The 20168-nt window shown below is 38.0% G+C and overlaps 1 protein-coding gene across 2 annotated transcripts in view; it reads left to right on the forward strand.

Annotated features, from left to right (window-relative positions):
• Pdxk (pyridoxal kinase) overlaps positions 1-19784 on the forward strand; it is a 30968-nt gene extending 11184 nt beyond the window's left edge. For both annotated transcript variants that reach the window (XM_083140562.1, XM_083140563.1), the window contains exons 5-7: positions 6296-6444; positions 12134-12322; positions 16074-19784. In XM_083140562.1, coding sequence (XP_082996688.1) covers positions 6296-6444; positions 12134-12322; positions 16074-16183 — 448 coding nt within the window. In that variant the 3' untranslated portion in view covers positions 16184-19784. The remainder of the gene's footprint in view (positions 1-6295; positions 6445-12133; positions 12323-16073) is intronic.
• The last annotated feature ends 384 nt before the right edge of the window (positions 19785-20168 follow it).

Genomic DNA, 20168 nt, shown 5'->3' on the forward strand with positions numbered 1-20168 from the left:
GTTCAGTATGGGCTGTTATGGGCGTTTACTTTTGAGATCTCCACCCCTAAACAAGAGTGTTTCTGTCAGAAACAAAAGTCGTTAACATTCAAAGAGAAAATAATAAATATGCAAAAACCAGAGGAAATGTAAGGTTTTGATGGTCTACATCTCCTTTTTTGCAATTCGGACCATCCAAAAAAGACGTTGTCCTTTCTTGTGTTTACTGTAATTTGGGGAGTTAAAAATAACAGCCGTCTGATGGTTGCCACTTGCTGCTAACACATGTTGGGAAGAGGGAAGGGGTCGGGGAATGTCTAGGCTTCCGTCGAGGTAAAGTAGTTTATTGTTTGTGTGTGCGCTTTCTCATTTTGGGTAGTTCTTGAAGGAATTTATTATTATAATTATTCTACAACAGAAAAATGGCAAGGGATGGTATTATTAAGCATAAAAGTGTCCAGAGTCTTACAAGTAAAGAGAGTCAAATTGTAATAAATATTATTGAATACTTAAAGCAGAGAAATCCAGATAAAAGTGTTATTTGGACTGCAAGCGAAACCACTGAAGCGACTTGAATTTTGTTCAAGACGTTTTACAAAATTAGCAGCGAAGCAATTTAAGGTCCTCTTGCCAAACCAAACGAGGAGAAAATAGCTTAAAAAAAAACAGGTGTGCAAAATGCAACAACTTCATATACGACTTTTGTAGGAGGCAATGTGCGGCGAAAAGTCCCAGGCACATTGTATACATTCACCCCCTGGGTTCAATTGAACCTTGCAAAAGGATGACTAAGTATTATGAAAAGTATTGATAGCATCATATTAAAATAAAATAAAATGATAGCCGTTTTCCCCAGATAGTTTTAAAAGAATGTCTGTCTCTTTCTGTAATCATTGTTCATACAAATACAGGATGTCTATAAAAGAACACCATGGTTTTATAGCTAAATATTTTATTAAAAACTCAAACTCAGGAAAAAGTAAATAAATGTTTTTGAAGGTAATGTTATTAAGTTTTGTTTACAATTTAGTAAATTTCAATGTGTGCCCCATTTGTAGCATGCCACACATCCAAACGATAATCAACTTCTTGCGCCACGTCCTGACCAGCATGCCTGGGATGATGGTTGCCACAGAAGCGATAATTCTTTGCCTTAAATGGTTGACATCTTGAATTTTCTCTGCATAAACCATGTTCTTCACATGTTCCCATAGGAAAAAGTCTAAGGGAGTAAGTGAGGGGTCTAATAACACGGTGATGCATAAGACTGCACCAAACATTCTACTTGGGCAAGTCACGTTGATGCTCAATGAACTCCTGATGCGGTGAGCCCCAAATGCGACAATTGTGTTGGTTAATAGTACCACTGACACGAAAAGTGGCCTCATCGGTAAAACTAACATTGTTTAGAAAATCATTGTTTTCTTCAATCTTGTTCAGCACAGAAACAGCAAACTGGGATCTCTTAGTCTTGTCTGTAGGCTTAATTTCATGCAAAAGTTGTACCTTGTAAGCTGTTAGACAAAGCCTGTTGCGCACCACTTTATGAACAGTCAATCTTGGTATCCCCAACTGAAGACTGCGTCGTGTCAAGGATTTTTTGGGGCTTTGTGTGAATGAAGTGCGAATTCTTTCCACATCCTCTTCAGAAAGACGTGGCCTACCTGGCGACTTTTGTTTCAGAACATTTCCAGTTTCCTTAAACACCTTAAGCCATTGACGAATGGTTTTGTCCGAAGGTGCAACACCACCATACTCGCGTCAAAAGTTCTGCTGTACAGTAATAACAGATCCAGTTTCTACAAGTCATATCACACACTGCACCTTCTGTTGTGGCATTGCCATTGCACTGAACTGCACTGACTGGATTCGGCTCAGCTCGGCCACTTCAAGGTCAAGGCTGCACAGTGTTGCGAACCTTTGTTGGAATAAACTCCAGACAGCATGAATGAAACTTGATGAGCTACTGATTTCAAAGTAATTAACTAAACTGAGTTATCTAATACCGTTTGCGCACTAGGATTGTTTAAAATCCCAGGAGTTCTTTTATAGATACCCTGTACAATAGAACTTCTTTTATTTGACACCTCTACTGATAATCGATTGATTGAATTTTTAAGTCCACTTTTATGCACAGATAGGTTAATTGGGACTGCACTTACAGTTTTATGAGAGACGAACCACTATGTGCCTCTAGCAGGAACTGAACCCTGGATCCCTTGATTATAATGCGACGACAGAAAATGCTATCCTCTTATAATTGAAGGGCCCTGGGTTCATTCTAGGATGGATTATACGTTGAAGGTTCAGTCCCGATGAGTTCATCTGACCACAAATTAGACCTAGAAGGAACCCTTGTAATTGTATTGATATGAATGATGTGACGTGTCCAAGGTGCAACACGTCTTAACTCCCCCTTGGCTAAGTATCCCTAAAAGAAGAGGGTCAACGGCAGAAGATGGCAAATGAGGACCGGCTACTAAAAAGTATACGTACCCACCCTCCCCTCTTCCAAAACACTAGACACATCACTGATATAAGGGCACTTTTTGATGTGTCAAATAATTTTCAAATCTGCACATTATATTTCCAATATTACGTAATGCTTACAGCATATTCTGGGCACGTCCTAGAAAAAAAAAATTAGACCCGCCTGTGACTGTCGAGTCATGGAGCTGATGGTGTGCAAAAAGAATGGAGGGACAAAACAATAAAGACACAACAAGACTTTCTTTGTGGCCTTTCAGGTGGTTTGCAAGCACCTAGATTTCAGGGGGAGAGATTTGCTTTGGTCATGCCGGTAATGAACACGGTTTTGTTTCAAATGAGACTGTGCCTAAAAATGTGAAAGAGGCCTTCCTGATGGCACAGTGGTAATGTCCTGGCCTCGTAATCAAGGGGTCCCGGGTTAGATACCCGGTGGAGGCATATAGTGGTTTGGGTCCCAGTTTAAACTGTAGGTCCAGTCCCAATTAGCCTTTCTGTGCATAATGTGGACTTACAAGAAAGAAAGAACACCGCCTGTGTGCACGATAAAATGGACAGGAAGACCTATGACAAGTATATTCAGGAACAGTTATTTGCATTCTACCTTCATGGACCGTCATTATTCTGTACCACAACAGCATGAAAGAACAGCTTCCCACCAAATCATTGAGGATGGATTTGCATTCTTGTATTGAATAGTTCCAGTTCCGTTGATCACTAACTTTTGTTGCGGCATGTACTACAACAGACGCTCGATGTACGCCGGAGCCTTCTACTGCGCACAATGCGGCAACACTGTCGCCATAAGCCCCATACTGAACTCTTTAAGTTGGGCTCACCAATAGTCGTCCTCAATATCTGTATGTCTCGGTAGGGTTACACCTTCTTGCCCAAAGCAAGCAAGACAGCATGCACTTCCAAATTACTTGACATGTTCACCATTGATAATGTTCGATCCGTAAGAGCCACAGTGCAACTGTTACTCCACTCCATGCGTCGCATGATAGAGGAGGATAACCGGGTGACATATGCAGTTATTAGTGCAACACTGGGTATTGGTATGAGTCAGGTTCAAACGATCCTGCATGACCGCCTTGGTGTCAGGAAGCTCTGTGCCAGATGGATCCCACACCATCTTACTCAGGAGCAAAAGCAGGCACGGGTCACATGGTGCATAAAAATGCTGGACAAATTTAACCAAGGACAATCAAATGCAGTGTATGACATCGTAACAGGTGACGAAACTTGGGTGTACTGTTATGAACCCGAGAGCAAACGACAGTCGACGCAGTGGATCTTCCCGGATGAAGACCCACCAACAAAAGTCAGGAAGGAACGAAGTGTTACCAAACAAATGGTTGTCACTTTCTTCAGTCGGACGGGCCATATTGCAACAGTGCCGCTACAGGGACGTCGGACCGTTAATGCTGAATGGTACACTACGGTTTGTTTACCTGAGATTGTACGGAAAGTTTGTGAAAAACGCCCACGAAGTTGCATTATTGTGCATCAAGACAATGCGCGCAGCCATACAGCAGTACGAACAATTGAATTCTTCAAAGCCTCCAACATCGAAGAAATGACTGATCCTCCGTACAGTCCCGACCTCGCCCCTTGTGATTTCTTCCTGTTCCCTAAAATCAAGGATACATTACGAGGTTCTTCATTTCCTACTCCCGAGGAGGCAGTCACCGCCTTCGTTCAGTGCATTCAAGAGGTGCCTGCAGATGTGTGGTCCCAGTGCTTTCACACTTGGTTTGAGCGGATGAACAAGTGTATCAACTGTCATGGAGAATACTTTGAAAAATTATAGCATTCATACTTTTGGTCTCCAGTGTTTTACTTGCGCGTGTCTAAAAACTTTTAATGTGACCTATCGTATATAACCGGGTTATTGTGGTGGGTTTTGTCTTCGAAAATGAAGTACCTATTTAGACATTTACTTTGCAAAACCATAACATTAATTACATGTTCTTATTCATACGTGGATTGTAAATAAAGTAGTGGCAACACTGTCAGGAAAAGGTGATAACGTGCATATGCTATCAGGCAGTGAGTAATGTCAGTTGGGGCCCATGACGATGTGTGGAGTGCCAAAAGTGGTCGGTGCAGCAGGTGCTGTTGCGTATGTATAAGGCTGAAATGAGTACCATTTTCATCACCACCCTAAAACATGTTTGCCAATCAAAATCCAGGTGGCCCGTTGCAAAAATTCACTAGAGTATGATCAGTACTTGCATGAAGCCTGCAGCAACAATACCTACCCGCAGCTGATTGTTGTACATTGGTGGCAATATCAAGAACCAGGCATGATGCAATTTTCCTAACTTTACTGATTACTGATAAAACAAATGCACCATAGGCCAATGTAAAATATATTTAGAATAGTAATGTACTGGGTATTGAGAACTCTGGAGATAATGTAATGATTCTGGAAAACTCCGGGAAATCTAAGGGAAAATGCAGTTCGAGTTTACGTGGGAACCCTTTGAATGGAGGACTGAAACTTTGGGCTTTAAGTATGTGCATGACCAGTTGACTTGCAAGTGGTGTTTGTGAAATTGGAGAATAAGAGCTTAAGGAGGTTCGATATCCTATTAATAACACAACTGGTGCCTTCAGAACCAACTGCAATGGGTGCCTTGTCACTTTTGGCTTCAAGTGTACATGAGGTCAGAAATCCAAGGTGGCTGGCATGGCAGATCTGCAAATATATGTAGTACTGACCATATCCTGATGTCAGCACCAAGCTCCGATAGCCTTCACCACCCAGGGTTGCCCCCAGGTAACCATTTAATTGAAGCTGGGTGAGCCCAGAGACCTTAGATCACCCACCCAGGGAATCAAACCTGGGTCTCCTGCATGGCAGTCAGATTCCATAACAACTAGACCACTGTGGCTCCAAACCGTCAGCTCAGTATGCCCGAGATCCAGATTTGAGTCCTGATCGAGCCTACATTTTTTGCTATAATTTCTACACAGAACATCTTCTGTGTGTGTCAAATCTAAGAAGTTACGGTGAATTCCAATAAGTTTCTAATATATTCAGATGTTTCCATTTGTATAATGCCTGTGTCAACTATGCAATTTGATGAGAATATGTTTTCAGATTTGTTTTCCTTGCATTTCCAATTTTTATTGTAAATTAGGGATGGGCCGATATGAAATTTTGGCCGATACCAATAGAGTAACGATATAAAATTTACCGATACCGATCCGATATAAAATTAGAAATGGTCCTTGAAGAACCTGAAAGGTTCATTGACCTCCTTAATAAATGTGTGTTTCAAGGTGACTACAGTGAAAAAGAAATTGCATATTTAGACATTTACTTTTTTTAGAAATTAGGGCATGGAGATTATCCATAAAAATTACAACAAAATGGCAGAATTTTGTACTAAATTATCAGATATTTATCGATATATCAGATCAGTAAAATAATTGGTAATTTTACCGATACACCGATATGCCTATATCGGCCGATACCAATAGAGTACCGATTAATCGGTCCCATCCCTATTGTAAATATATACTGAGGTTCATAATTGTTCTATTTATGACTTAAATTAAGTATATTTAGGAATGGTTATGCCTTGGGCACATACATTTTTTGTGTACTTAATTATTTGCCTAACAGAATGGAGGATGAATACATATTTCTAAAAAGTAATATGTGTTTGAAAGAATTCAGAAATATTTTGGTCTTGGTTATTCCATCTGATAAGAATTTAATAGAACAGAACTCTTACGGATAGATTCCAACACATAAAAAGTAAAAATTATTATCATGTTAAGTGTGCTTAGTAATTGGCCTGATTTTTGCATGCAGGCTCCTGACTGGGCAGAAAATACAAAATGAAGATGATGCCTGGAAGGTGATGGGGATGCTGCATGACAAAGGCATCCAAACTGTTGTGTTGTCTTCCACAGACCTTGGTTCCGCTGATTATCTCCTCGGATTAGCTAGCAGTGTTACAGGTAATGGTGCTTACAAACTTGCTTGTAAAACATAGTGAAAAATACAGGGTCTGTATATTTATGAACCGTATCTTTTCTGCATTCATCAAATCCAGTGCACAGATTTTTTAATATTCATTGTACTTTATACAGTGACAGTAATAGAGATGCTACAATATAATTCAAGAAAATATGGATGAGACACATTAATTGATACTTGATTAGGTATCAAACAATGAAACTGTCAAATATTATCATATAAAGGCTGTAATTGTGGCATTTTGTTATAGTTTCAATGAATATAAAGGAATAATTGATATGCCATAATTTTGTGTAATAAATATTTAAAATGCAGTCTTTTCCCAAGGTGAATCCTACATACAATGATTATGGAAGTAAAGGTAACATCAGGTCCTTCATGAATATTTGTGATTTACCACTATTTCATCAGTAGAGCCAGGATTTCTAGGCATAAAGATCAAAAAGGGCAAATAATAGGCATTCACTTTCATTCACTTTCAATATTGTGAATAATGAAAGGCCTCAAATTCATATTCTCTCCACAAAGAGAAAAATATTGTTTTTAAATGTAACATTCACCTCCGTAACAAAAGTGTACCAGCATGCCTTTTTTTTCTTTGGGTGAGGTGATAGGCACGCCTGTGCCATGGACCCACCTATTCCTCCAATGTTGTTGTGTGCTGTAGTCATCTTAGTTATGTCTCAGTTTGTCTACATTTGTTCTTCGTTGGTGCACTCAGTGTGCTGCACAACTAGTTATGTAAAACAAACTCTCACCTTTTCTTTCTTTTTTTTGTGGTCTCTATTATTAGTTTTATCACTAGGGCTAGGATTTTGATGCAAATGCATCTTTTTTTTTTGGTAAGGTAGAAACGTTTCATAAGTAGATAGGAACGTGTTTTATACGTAAATGAATAAATTGGGATGCCTTTGTTAGGGCATTTTTTTGTTGTTTTTTTACCATTTTTAGAGTAAAGGTCATTATTTTAACTTTTTAAAACATTTTAGTCATTTTTCAGCCTTTTAAAGTCATCTTATTCATTTTTCTACATTTGTGTGAAAGAAGGGGCATTTTACATGCAAATGTGACCCTTTGAAGGAGAAAGGTTCCCGACTTTCGTCGCATTGCCTTCAGCGCAGTTTGAACGACTGTCTTTGAAGAAACAAAGACATGCTGTGCAGTATTGTTGATACAAGCTGTTGTGTAACAATTCAGCTCAAACAATGTGATTTCCCCCTCTATCAGTAAATACATTGGTGTCGAACGGATTATTGTTCAAAAACAAGGTGTACATAGTTTTGTGCTCTGTACCAGACATTTTGTTAGGGAACAATTTGCACTCCATGGAATGGAAAGTGACTGAACAGGAAGTGATATTGTCCATTTCAAGTCAAGTTCATTGGAAATCGAGAGAAGTTTTTTCATTTCCAAGGCTCTCTTGTCCGACAACCTACAATTCATTTTTAAAAATTTGCATATGATTTTCATTGTGTACTTAAATCAGTTAAAGTGTAAAAGATGACAAAAAGTGAACTTTCTTACTTGTACTACCATATGCAATCAACATGTGATAGATACTGTAACTTTAATTTCTAATTTGAATTTCTCTTGGTAGTTTATAAATTTGTTCTGCAAATCTTTCAGTTTATAGGGCATTTTCGTGCATGTATTAGGTCATACATGCATTTTTTAAAGGTCATTTTTTGGCAATTTTAAGGTCATCAAAATCCTAACCCTATTTATCACTGTCTAGTGATGTGTCGTGTGTTGAAGGCATCTTTATTACGTCTACATAGTAGAAACACATTTACTTTTGAATACAGTGTTACATCAGTGCACTGTGTGACTGGTAATATAAATCAAACCGTCACTTTTCATGACAAATACGACATTGTACATTATTATTTTATGAATGAGAATACTAAAGTAAACATTTTTAAACTCAAACACGCAAATGAACTATGAGAGAACCTCTCTAAATAAAAGTATTAATGTATCAATATAAAAGAAGTCAGCTTTTAGTGCACTTTGTGTGCCATGCAGCCGTGCATGTTAATAGTTTGCGGGGATGGAGGACATGATCGCCAGATGGTTAATTAATGTATGTAGCCAGGTGACTACAGTGAGTTTAACCTTGGAAAAGGAAATGTGTATTCAGACATTTAAAACTATGACATATAAATTATGTTTTTATTCCTAAAAGTAAGAAAATGTCAGAATTTTCACCAAATTACAGGCTATGTATAAATCCATCTGATTGGTAAAATTACTAACTGATAAAGTCTATATCAGTCAATACTTATAATCTGCCTCATCTCTAATAATAAAGATGAGGATCGTTTGGCTATGAGGGGAAGTAAAGCAGACCATTGTAAAATGAACTGTGTATCTAGTACTCTTGGAAAAAGAATCAGTATTCTGGAAAACTTAGGGAAAATACATTTAATGCTTATGTGGGAACCCTGAATGTGTTACTGTTAAATTTTATGTGAAATCACTGCAAAGGCTAGAAAATTTCAAGAAGGAACTAAATACTCACCAGACAATATAAAAAAAATCATTTTGTGTGGAGAGTGATCTTATTGCTTCATGTTTTAATGTATAATCAGTTATTTATACATATAAAGGGTGTCCCAATAATAAGGACACATTTAATATTTGTAAAATAACACTATATAATTACGAAATTACAAATATTTTTACATCAGTATAACGAGTAAATGTTCTGATTTAAGAATGCCAAGTTTGATTTACGCAACATGTCGTGTGTGTAGGTTGGCAGCACTGTTCTTATCAGTGATTGTTGGCTTAATTGGCATGGAGCGCTACACAACGGAACAATGATTTTTTTGATAGTGAAAACTCATTACAAGAATGGCGAGTGTTATGCAGAGACTGTTGGGAAGCTTCGTGCAATACTTGGACGTGAAAGTGCATGTAATAAGAGTACAGTTCGCAAGTTGATCAAGAAATTTGAGGCAACAGGGTTGACAGCAGACATTAAAACACCATGCTCTCCATCTAGCCGGTCTGTTGCGAACATTGCTATTGTGCGTGACAGTGTTATGGTGAGTCCTAAAATATCCATTCGGCATCGTTCATAACAGGTGAATATTTCGAAAAGTTCCATGCATCGCATTCTCACGAAAGATCTGCACATGCATGCGTTTAAAATTCAGTTAACTCAGTAACTGAAACCAAATGATCACGTGAAACGGAGACAGTTTGTTGAATGGGTTTTGGGGATGAAACTGGTGGATGAAGATTTTGCACAGAAAATATTGTTTAATGACGAAGCACATTTTCATTGAAACAGTGTCATCAACAAACAAAACTGTTGCATTTAGGCAACAGAAAATCAGCGAGAAATCCATGAGACACAATTGCATCCACAACGAGTGACCATGTGGTGTGGATTTTATGCTGGTGGAGTGATAGGACCGTACTTTTTTGAAGACGATGATCAAAATGCTGTGACAGTTAATGGAGAACGGTACTGCAATTTGGTTCGCAGTTTCTTGTGGCCGCATTTCAACGGAATTGGCACTGAACACATGTGGTTTCAACAAGACTGCGCTACCTTCCACACCTCCCATGAGATGATTTTCTTGCTGCGTGAGAAATTTCTGGGCCGGGTCTTCTCTTGCAATGGTGACCAGAACTGGCCAGCTAGGTCATGTGACCTTACTCCTTGTGACTACTTCCTTTGGGGGTTTCCGAAATCAAAAGTCTATGTAAACAAACCCCAAACAGTGCAAGAACTCAAGGTGGTAATTGTACGTGTTATCAACCACATCGATGGGCAAGTGTGTGAAAAGGTGATTGCAAATTTCATCGAGAGAGTGAAGTCCTGCAGAGCAAGTCGTGGGGCACATATGCCGGATGGTGTATTTCATACTTAAATTGGAACATTTACCCATTGTAAGGATGTAAAAATATTTGCCATTTTCTAATTATATAGTGTTATTGTACACATCTTAAAATGTGTCCTTCTTAGTGGACACCCTTTACATTTAACCCATTTAATTTCCATTACTATTTCATTATTATCATTATTTTATCGTTATCGTTACTACCAGGTGGCGCACAAAAAACTGAACCCCGCCACGAGCATACAAACAACAAATGAAAAACCGACCCATGTACAGGCTGTTTATTTTTTATGTTGTCCCACCTTTTGTCACCTATTGTTCTGAAGCTGTTGCAACCATGTATACTTTATTGTTTTCCGTACGAAAGCCGTGAAAACTTGGTTGAGATGTGTGTAGGTGAGATGTATTCTCTTCAGCAAAGAATCACAATAGTGGAGGCGTACGTGTCTACCGGGTCATTTAAGGAAATGCAGGATATGTTTGCAAATAAGTTTCCTGGCACTTCCATACCATCAAAGAGCAGTATACATGATTTGTTGAAAAAATGGTGTACTACAGGGTTAGTTGCAAACGCAAAAAAGAATCGAGCCCCATCTGTTCATACACCTGCTGTGATTGCGGATATTCAAGCACGAATGATCCAAAGTCCTAAGAAGTCGACACTCAAATTGTCGCAACAGGCGAATGTTTCGCATAGGTCTTGTCAACGTGTTTTATACGATATAGGGTTGAAACCCTACAAAGTGACATGTGTCCAAGAACTGAAGGAGGAAGACAAGGAAAAATGTGCGAAGTACTGTACATGGGTACTTGAAACAATTGTGAGTGGATTGTTGGATCCCCTGCCATATTTCATTAGTGATGAAGCCTGGTTCCATCTGACAGGACATGTAAACTCCCAGAACACGAGATACTGGTCAACAAACAATCCCCATACGATTCATGAGGAACCTCTTCACGATAGAAAACTCGGAGTGTGGTGTGTTGTGTCTGCAAGTCGGATTGTCGGTCCCAGTAAACACCGATGCATATATGGGAATCTTTGAGGAATTTTATGCACAGTTGACCCCCATGAACGCTTGTATGCTTTCTTTCAACAGGATGGGGCGTCCTGTCACACTTCACGCGAGTCAATCTCATGAATCCATGAAAGATTCACAAAAGAAAGGACTGTCAGCAAAGGATTGCGTTCACCGGACTTAACCACTTGTGACTTTTATCTGTGGGGCAGTCTGAAGGGAAAAGTGTACACAAATAATCCAAGGGCATTAGAAGACTTGAAGGACAATATTCGTAATGAAATCTCGAGAATTCATGCCGCAGAGTTGTCCAGTGTGTATGTTAAAACCGTTCACAACAGTGCATTGAAGCACAAGGCTGTCATTTTCAGCACCTACTGTAAAAGACGTGATTGTTTCAGTAAGTAAAGACCTTTGCATTAGCTTATTTCTTATTACTTTTAAAAAGTGCAGACCTTTGCATTTCTTATTTGTTTTATTTCTTGTTTGTATCTGCTCGTGGCAGGGTTCGGTTTTTCATGCATCACCTGGTATTATAATCGGTAATTTTACCGATAAACCGATACACCTATATGGGCTGATACCAATAGAGTACCGATTAATCGGTCCCATCCCTAGTAAATAGTAACTTTTGTATGTTAATATGATGTTTTATATGTTTAATAATGTAATGTTTTTTGTTCATGCTGTACCATGTGAAAGTAATATTTCAAGAAATAAAAAAAAATTATTATAGAATGTTTGTAATTTGGTGTGTTTTCAAATTTTGATAACTACTTTTCTGTCTTACTTTGCAGGGGGAGTAAAGACAGTTTTGAGAATAAAAATTCCGAAACTTCCAGCAGCTTTCACAGGAACAGGGGATCTGTTTGCTGCACTTTTTCTAGCTTGGATGCACAGAACAGAAAACAACCTAAAATTAGCTTTAGAAAAAACAATAGCAACACTGCAAGCTGTTCTGAAAAGGACTGTGAAGTATGCACAAGGTAGTGTTTTTATATTATTATTATCATTATTATCATCATAATTATTTTAGAAGTCTATATTGAACTCCACCTGTCTTCAGCATGATAACATTAATCCTGGTGTAAATCACAGTGCACCTTAACTCTTCAAATTTGTGGATTAACCTAGATCCTTTCTCATGGATGGAAAGGTTTGCTTAGCAAGATGTTGTTTCAGATTAAAACATGGATGAAAGGCAAGGAAACACATGCAGATAGATAATCCAAGTTTGCTTTCATGGATCACAGAAGTTTTAGGAAGCAGCAAATGTGGCCACTATCCTGAACACAAACTTGGATTCATTTTCTACACGTTTCCTTACTTTTAACTTGAAACATCTTCCTTAGTAGCCTTTTCCATCTCTCAGGAAGGATCTAGTTGTATCCATAGGTGCCGATTTCTTCTGATATCAAGGTCCATCGATTTTGATAAGCTGAGCAAAAAATCACTATATTGCAATTAAATATAATTATGCAACATAATACTTTATATGAAACGTTGATTATGCATTATATAAATGTGTAGCAATGCACTATGAAGTATCACACATATGTTTACAGGTATAAATAAAAAAAAATACTAATCCTGATTAAACGAAACAGTGACATATTGCAAAACAGAACATTTTCAACTTCTACCCTTCTTTTATGAAGGGAAACAATATTGATCTCTTTGGTGTCAATATTATGCACCTCAGAATAAAGATGCTTTTGGATTATTGTTCTTCAAAAATAGTTCTCGAGGATATGGCAAGTACTAACTACTTTCAGCCTCCTTGCAACAATACAGTATCAGAAGCAACCTCACTTTCTGCAGTTCTAAAGCTGTCCACCTATGCACCATGGGTACTAACAGGTACTAATCAGTTGTAAAGCAAGTTACTACTTACATTTTGGATTTCTTCTTGAAATAGTCAAGGAGTGTTCCAATTTATATTTCTCCATTCTCCTTTTACAACCATGAACTCAACATAACCCACCCACCACAATTTACTGCTATGTACTGAACAAATCCAATCAAGTCATTTTCTCATCCCTAATGCAAATGACAGTCAAAACATTCCAAATTCTGGTGCCTCAGAATTTATAACATGATGAGACCCATACATAGGGGGTGGAAATTAGTTAAGCGGTCAAAATTACTGATTTAAATGGGGGAAAACCTGACCAAATACTGACAAATTACTGATAAAATACTGACCTACTTATTTACACCGTACCAATAAATTGCCATCCTAAAATGATACTGATATTTCATTTTCTTTAAATTATCTGATAGCTTAGTCATCACATATTTCTTTATTGATGATAGTTTTCATAAGTGTACAGGGGTGTAAGGGGTGACCTTCCACGTAGGCGCCCAAAAGTCAACCTCACTTCCACGTAGTGCACCCTGGACTAAAGACTAACGAGGCTCTGGCGACTGGCACTATGGCCAGTATAATTTTGTATGTGTTGTCCTGTTTGTTGTCCTTGTGTGTGCTAAGTGCCCGTTTACGGCCTCAGCTTTTAACAGAAGTCAGAACATTTTAACATTTTTAGTTATGCAACGCTAGAGTTGTTATTTGTAATGATAAGGGGCTGGCCCCCGTATAATGTGACGGGAGCAAAATAGCCTAAGTGCTGACGCTCCCAAAATTTTAAATTCAAATTCAAATTCAAAAATTCATAAGTGTACAAAATTATATAAAGCAATAAACAGTTCTTTAAACAATAGTGTGAAGCAGATATTGAAAAGAAAAACACATTTTGCCTTTGGTATTTTACCGATTTAAAGAAATATAGTTAAATTCTTTTGAGGTGAAAATCTGCCACTGCCTTCAAGAGAGCACTTAGATTCGCAATACAGGGGTGTGTCTTCTCGCAAGCATGTCTTAAAGCACAGACCACAATTTCTAATCTAGAGGGTTGAGGTCTGGACTACCAGATGGCCCATCTAAGGGGGAAATCAGGCACATTAGTCTCAAGCCAATGCTGGGTTGTTTGTGGCTTATGAGCCGGTGCAGAATCCTGCTGAAAGCTCCACTCCTGACCATGAAAAAGAATGTTGCTGAAATCCTTGACCATTATGTCCAAGACTGCCTCGTGGTCCACTCCCAGAAATGGAGCTCTGTCATGTCACCATAACTCACCCCCCACCACATCATGATTGAAGAGGATGGTGACCCCTGTAGACCCTTCCTACCCACTACCTTCTTATGAACTTGTGGCATACACCCTGTCATTTTGTGATTTGAAAGCCTCCTCAACAATAAAATATTTTTCCATCGGTGAAAAGAATTCTTCTGTACCCATTTTCTGTACCATTCTATCACTTCTTTAGCCTAACTAGCAATGACTCACATGTTGAAGAAAGCAAATACTCGAGAAATGCTGACATCACTGGTAGGAAAAATATCTTACCTTTAGTTGAATTGAAAAAAAAAATCATCTCAATGGAAAGTGAGGACTACAGTATCCCCATACTTCTTCCTCTATTCTTGCACATAATCATATTATACCGTGGATTTTCCGTAATTGTGTATTTTGAAAAAGAAATACTGCACTCTAAACTACTATAAACACTCAACTGGGTGATAGTCCCACATTTTTGATGTTCCCTTTCAGAGCAGAATCCTGCGTAATTTCATGCCTGTTGTATGTAAAGTTCCGGTATGCAAAACCTTTTGACCTTAATAAAATAAATAATTCAAACTAGAAATGTGAAGAAACCTAATGTTCTCACAGAGAGAGTCCTCAAATAATTTATGAAATTTCCATTATACAAATAATATTTTGTTACAACACGAAATCTTGTTGAAAGTTATACATTGGGCCCTTTATAGTGGGGGCTCAAATGAGAACTGGGGGGGGGGGTGGCTGGGCCACCCTGGTCCCCCAGTTTTGGCACCTCTGGGGTTGTATCTGGAAATTCATTAAAACTGAAATAAGATACAGTTATGATTCAAAACATAGTTCATGTTACAGTACTATTTTAGATTTTCTTGTAATTGTGATCTAGGAATGAATATATTGTACACCAAAGATTTTTGTACTTCAGAAATCGAAAATGAGCATGCACGCTTGTATGTGTCTCACAAACTACATTAAATATTTGATACTTATTGAATTTGCTTTGTTTAATATTTACTTTTTATTCGGGATGGGCCAATATTAAATTTTTGACCGATACTGATAAAGTACCAATATAAAATGTACCGATAACCGATATTGTACCAATCCAATATAAAATTCCAAATGGTCCTTGAAGCACATGAATAGTTCATTGACCTCCTTAATAAAGGTTTGTTTCCAACTGACTGCAGTGCAAAACAAGTGCATATTTAGACATTTACTTGTTTACAAAGGAGGGCATGGAGATTATCCATAAACATTATAACAAAATGGCAGAATTGTGCATTAAATTTTAAGATATTTATAGATATATCGGATCGGTAAAATGATTGGTAATTTTACTGATACGCGTACCAATTAATCTGCCCATCCCTACTTTTTATTATACTTTTTTCCTGGTTCTGGGACTAAGAGCATAAACTTATAAGAGAAAGAGAGAGAGAGAGAGATTGAAAAAAAAATCACTAAAACTTGAGTTGTGTGTTTTTGTAAGTAAGTTTAAAAATTAGAAATTGTTGAGGCTAAGTATGTGGAAACTCTTCAATTGTATTGCTTATTTTTCAGTTTGTTTTGATTGTTATTATGGAAGTCTTAATTTTTAAAAAATTATCTGTGATAGGAGCTTCAGCAGGTACAGCCCCCGCTGCAGTAAAGATGGAACTGAAACTTATTCAGAGCAAGAAGGACATCGAGGACCCTGAAGTGATTGTAATGGCAGAGAGTTTATGATGATGCTTTCAGACAAAGTGTAGTAAATAGAATTCAAGGTATGTTGTACCCATAGTTTAATCAGGTGAATTGGTGTTTAATGGAACAGTATGTATGTGTGTGTGTGTGAGAGGATGAGGACCAAGTATGTTTATTTTATATATATTGTACAAAGTAACAAAACATTACCAAAGATGTATTTGCTTTTGATTGTCTCTGTGTAACAATGCACACATTTATAAACAAGGTAATGTATGATGGTGTTCAACATAAGGGTTCCCACTAACTGGGAATTGGAAATGTTGAGGGAATATTACATCATGATTGTTGTACATGCTGTGAATATAGATTTTTGTATATTTGTAAACACTATTTTGTTATAGCTGATATTCTTTTGTGAAAGAAATACTTTAAAAAGAAAATGCATTTGTTGAAACCGAAGGCAATATTTCCACTCTAAAACTTTAATGCAAATCAGGATGGGACAGATTAGTCAGTACTGCAACAGTATCTACTAATATAGACAATAATTTAACCAGTCTAGTATTTCTATTAATAGCTGCAATTTAGTGTAAAATATGTCATGTTGTTATTTTTTTACAACTAATATAATGATAATGTTTTATGGATGCTGGTTTTGTAAAGTGCATCTCTAAATATGCAGTTTCTTTTTTTCTGAAGCAAGACTAATTGTAGTAATCCAGTTTCATATATGAATAATTAAGGATATTCATGGAACATTTCAATTCTTGTAATTTTATCACATTGGTGAAATATCTGTTGGTGCTAAGTAGTATATCTGTTCTTTATTGTTATTAGCAAACATTTAATATGGGGTATATCTCTATTGTAAACTTAAAGTAAGTAAGAGTATTTCAGAATGGTTTGGATCAGTGGTGTGCATCTATGCATGATGACAGTGTACACAAAATATTTTTTTCAATTTTAAACTTCAGAAATTGAAAGTGAGCATGCATGCTTGTACATAGGTTGATCGGGTTATATCTGACCGATATGTAAAGTGTGCTTACCCTATGGAAATCTGTGCCGCCACCACCAGTTGTGTTCTATGGGACCACCATCATTATGGACTATCGCCCGACATCGACATCGCAATTTCCACTGCAACAAACTACGTTGGAGTACATGCAAAGGAATTCCATACCGTTCCTCCTTACAGACTTTCCATTGGCCAGTGAGGGTGCAGTTGGTCTTGCGTTCTGCAATGTGGTGCGGGAGGAGGTTGTGAACCCGGCCCTTACGTACACACCGCAGGCCAAGACGGCGACAAATGACATCACTGACAGTGGACTGTGCCATATTGAACCTCTAGGTCATGTCACGTTGGGGGTGGTGGATTCTCCTGGACTGCAATTCGTTGAATTCCATGGAGCACCTGAGGCAACACTTTTGCTGGCAACCTTAAACGGGCCCGTTTTGTTGGCAAATTTTTCTACTTTGAGCACCATTTGTGTTGGCCTGGCCACGATATCGGTTACTCCGATTGTTAAACCATTTTTTGCTGTTTCACTATTCGGTTATATGAAAAATGTGCATGGAAAAGAGCCATGATGTATCCTCCCTAAGAGTGGTTAATTTATGGCGGCATTTCACTAGCATGAATACGACGTTCTGGCAACTGGAAGCTCAGACAACACTGGTTTCAAGGCCGGTTTCAAGGTTCTGGTGCAACAACACACGTGGCAGCAGCATTGCCAAATTGGTCGGATATAGCCCGATCAGCCTTCTGTATATGTCTCACAAACTACATAAAACAAAATTCGATACTTTAATATTTTTTTAATATTTACTTTTGGTTACACATTTTTCATGGTTCTGGGACTAAGAGCATAAACTTATAAGACACTGCACCTACATGTAGACAATATGGTGACACGGTGCTTAACAACTGGCTCTGTAAATGTAAAATAGGATTTTCCTGCGTTTCAATCAAGGAACAGTGAGAAGTACCTTTGCACTTTTTACAATTACAAACAATTTTATTCGGAGTAGCAAATAATAATAATGATGATGATAATAATAATAACCCGTGGCGCAACAGCCCATTGAAGGCCAGGGCCTACCTACCGACTGCTGGGCCTCACTCCCACCTGCCGAGGTGGAAGATCATCCAACTGGTTACGGTGTGATGTGTGGTCAGCACGACAAACCCCTAGTTGTTGTAGGTTTTCATGACCAGGTTACGCTACTCATTCAATTTCCTCACGATGGTGGGTGGCTACCAGTCCCATACACAGGCCGAAATCTCAGGAGAAAAGCTGTTACGCTACCCCCAGGAGACTCGAACTTGCGTGCGATTCCCTATACTGGAGCCACGGATCCTATCTATACAACTTTATCTCACAACTGCCACATGTTTTCTATATTTCATATTTTTAACCAGTTGCGGGGTGAGAGGGAATACAGGACTCATGATGTAAATATGAGAGTTTTCAGCTAGATAGGAACTAACATGATTGAAAAATTACACATGTTCCTTTCAAAATGTGGAGATATATACAAATAAAAAATAGTGATGCACTATTGGCATAAGTCAATACCAATGCCAATGTAAATGTCCATATCAGTGGCATCGCTTATCAGTTTGGTGTACTAGTTGAAATTTACTTATTCATACTGACTAGTACTTTTCTGGCATTTTGTCTTTGACAGGGTCCGCAAAAATTTCAAGCAACACTCTCACTGAGTCTAATTATCCTTGAAATTATGCAAATTTTAAAGTTTATTTTCATTTTGCACACGTTTTGTGTAAAAAAGTAGATTTTGTGATTACATAACATGTATTTTAATATTCTTGAATATTCTGAAACAAAACTCTTCTTAAATTGATGCATATAATTGGGGAACATTTTTTTTTTTTCACCATTACACACATTTGAAACACACTCACGCATGGATTGCTTACATTCCTGTACTTTCAGGGTACATTTTGCATTTTATTTCTGTAAGTGTAGTGTGAATCACTGAATGGATCAGTGTGTATGTACCCTTGTGTATGATTAAATATTGAGGGAATAAACTGACTAGATAAGTATGAGGAGACAGGAGGTAAATTGATGGACACTTCTGGGGTGTAAGAACCTACAAGGGTGCCTGACCATACGTTGAAATTAAGTTAACCTAAAACATATCATAGTCAATTTGTAAAAGTGGATTGTATGAACAATTAAAGAAGAAAATAATGAACATCTGGTTTATACTTTATTCTTAAGAGTTTTAACCATTTCAGTCCCAAGCATCTCGATCGAGATACCCAAAAGTAAGCCTCACGGTCCCAAGCGTCTCGATCGAGATGCTGTGTCAAGGTCATAGTTTTTACGTTATAACATTTCTATTTTTGGCTAGAATTTCGATTTTTTTTATATTGTTCCTAACACATGTATTTAACAGAAATTTTTTTTGCATTTTTTTTTCTTCATGAAAATGGAGGGGAAAAGGCGGGAAAAGGGACTTCTCTTTTGCGTCTCTTTTCAAGGGAAAATTTTTGCCGACAAAGGAAGACCGGCTTTGTTGTTCTAAAGCAATGCTTTTCACTCCCGCCTGTGAACTGCATTCGAAGGAAGCTTGTTTATCAGTATCCGATGTCAAAATGAAAGTTTTCCGTGAGGGTGCAAGCAGGGAGTGGGGGGTGGGGGGAGGGGGAAGACTGGTTGTTGAATCTGCATTGTGAGAATGGAATTTCGAAGCACGCTGAAGGAAACCTTTGTTTTTTTTAGCACAAGTGTCCACAAGTTGCGACAGGGGTTACCCAGCATTGTCTAAAAATAGAATTTCAAGCAGCTGCAAGAATCGGCGCTCATTTTTTACTGCGTTCTAGCTTTTCGTCCGTGAATGTTGTGCGTAGGTGTTGTTTTGTGCCCAAGTGCGAGGACATTTTTTGGGTGAAGTGACAATTTTTTAAAATAACTTTTGGGGGTTTTCTCCCTTCCCCCTCCATATATACGCCAAATTTGCATATATTTGACATTTTTCGGGGAGGGTGGGG

Source organism: Lepisma saccharinum, chromosome 18, assembly GCF_977018435.1.
Source record: "Lepisma saccharinum chromosome 18, izLepSacc3.1, whole genome shotgun sequence".
In the NCBI taxonomy this organism is placed as follows: Eukaryota; Metazoa; Arthropoda; class Insecta; order Zygentoma; family Lepismatidae; genus Lepisma; species Lepisma saccharinum.